The sequence below is a fragment of the Manacus vitellinus genome, unplaced genomic scaffold, assembly GCF_001715985.3.
Source record: "Manacus vitellinus isolate BGI_N305 unplaced genomic scaffold, ASM171598v3 scaffold_1239_pilon, whole genome shotgun sequence".
Classification (NCBI taxonomy): Eukaryota; Metazoa; Chordata; class Aves; order Passeriformes; family Pipridae; genus Manacus; species Manacus vitellinus.
The window spans coordinates 1-2,276 of record NW_021938914.1 but is presented as its reverse complement, the minus strand read 5'-3'; the positions used below and the strand labels follow the sequence as shown (position 1 = coordinate 2,276).

Here is a 2,276-nt window from a genome sequence, read left to right as displayed (position 1 = left end):
GGTGCTGGTCATAGAGCTTGTTCTTGAAAGAGGTGTCAGTTGCCTTGGGGAACATGCACTCCTCTTCCAGGATGGAGAAGATGCCCATGGGCTGGGGGAAGCAACAAAAAATAACAATGATAAAATACGGATCTGCCTTCAGAAGGGGACTGCAGGGAGACACAGGAAACTGAGAAATTAATGGATTTTTCGGATAAAAAATGGATCAAATCTTTGTCAACTTTTGCACTCTTGGTTCCAGACAAAATGTGAATTTGTGTCTGACTAATCCATTTCGTGACTGGTAGTGTCACAATAATCAAACAACATTTTCTGAGTAATTTTGAAACTGATGAATTGAAAGATGATTTTTTTTTTACATTAACGTTTTGTGATTTGTATAGTCAAAGGTGTCTTACTAAAATTGACCTTATTGCCACAGATTAACAGATCTTTCAGCTACGTCCTACTCTTGTTTTTCTGAAAATATATCTGTCTTTCTGTTCCTATACAAGAGGATGTTACTCAAAAACAGTGTCTGCTTATAGTGATGTTTTTATTGATCCCTGTTAAATCAGTACTTTTTTCTGTATGCATCTATTATTTTTCTTAGAAATTATGTTTCAGAAATCATAGTATTAATATGGAAATCATAATATTGAAATTGTGTCTAGATTCCTCAAAAGAGATCTTTCATCTTTGTAGTCTAGAAAACAAACCTACGGAGAATCCTTGTCATCCAATTATGTGTGATTACATTAATTCTTCTATTGCCATACAAGAAAAATTACAGTTAGCTTTTTTAAAATGCATAGCAGTGCAGTTAATGGATAACCTAAAGGTACTTCATTTGTAGCCTAATTACAAAGGTGCTTAGAACTTACTTTCAGAATACATGCAATATTTGAAATAAAAAGACACTTCAAATAGAAAGAGCCAGAAACATAAATGGATAATAATAGATAGGTTTGTGAAGCATTAGAGCAAGAAAAAGTAAGGCTAAAGAAAAATCCTGAAATTCTGTCACAAAGAAGGTAACTAAATCTTAAATGTAATCAACACACCTTCTCAATGAGCTCAATGCAGGCAGCCAGGTCCATCCCAAAGTCAATGAACTCCCACTCAATTCCCTCCTTTTTGTACTCCTCCTGCTCCAGCACAAACATGTGGTGGTTGAAGAACTGTTGCAGTTTTTCATTGGTGAAGTTGATGCACAACTGCTCCAGGCTGTTGAACTGCCCAAAGACAATGCAAAGACAAGATTTACTTATTCTCCAGAGGAAGGGCTCCCTGTATAGTTTTCTTCTTCGCACTCAGAATCCCATCTCAGAAACCCATGCAGGGATGCCCAATTAACACAAATATTTTTTTAATGTTAAAACATCCAATTAACTATTTTTGAAGGTTTTTTATTTGGTTGGTGGGGTTTTTTTTTTGCTTTGGTTTTTTTTCTTTGCTATTTGGATGATGTTTAAATATATTATTTATTTTTAAATAAAATTCCCAAATTATTAGGTAGTCTTATCCCTATCAAGGCACAATTTACATCACTATTTTTTCCTCATATTATGTGCATTTTCCTGTTACCCTAACAAAAAAAGTTAGACATTGCCAGTGTTTCCCATTCCTGTCTTGGATTCAGATACATTTCACAAATGTCTATAGAACTTCTCAGTTTCAATTAAAACAGCTGATGCACTCTTCCTGATGGAATCACCCTTTGACTCTTAAGAAGCAAAGGATATATATTGCTCTCTTTTTCCAAAGCCTTGGCAAACTGTGGTGTGAGACTTAAGTCTACCTTTCTCTTCTTACACTCTGTAATATTGTATCTTGGATATTTATGCATTATTTGTCAGTGAATCTTTTTAATAATAAGTTCAAATTATTGAAAAACTGCAAGATTTGTGCTAATTATATAAAAGGCAGATGCTTCTTCCTTGTGTATCGCAAAAAGCTATTAAACGAAGATCCATTGAAGCTCACAGATTGCTCTGGAGAAAAAGCACTGACATATACAAGGAAGGAAAACATTTCCAGAAAATAACAAATTTTCCAAGTAATGCAATACTAGTTTGAAATTGCAAGTGAATGGAATGTTTGAAAAAAAACCCCTACAATAAGCCTCCAGCTTCAGTTGATGCCTAACTGCCTTTTCAAGATTATCCTGTGATTTCTGTGTTCCTTACATCAAAGATCTCAAAGCCAGCAATGTCCAGCACACCAATGAAGTACTGCCTGGGCTGCTTCGTGTCCAGCTGTTGGTTGATGCGAACAACCATCCACAGGAACATCTT

The 2,276-nt window shown here is 35.1% G+C and overlaps 1 protein-coding gene across 1 annotated transcript; it reads right to left on the bottom strand.

Moving 5' to 3' along the window:
* Nucleotides 1-4: 4 nt before the first annotated feature.
* Nucleotides 5-2,273, bottom strand: LOC115308137 (myosin-1B-like; the record flags this gene model as incomplete). The annotated part of the gene is made up of 3 exons (XM_029965899.1): nt 2,169-2,273; nt 1,044-1,214; nt 5-91 (listed from the first exon to the last, which is right to left on the bottom strand). Coding segments are annotated over exons 1-3 (363 nt in total), but the record flags the coding sequence as incomplete, so codon positions are not given.
* Nucleotides 2,274-2,276: the final 3 nt, after the last annotated feature.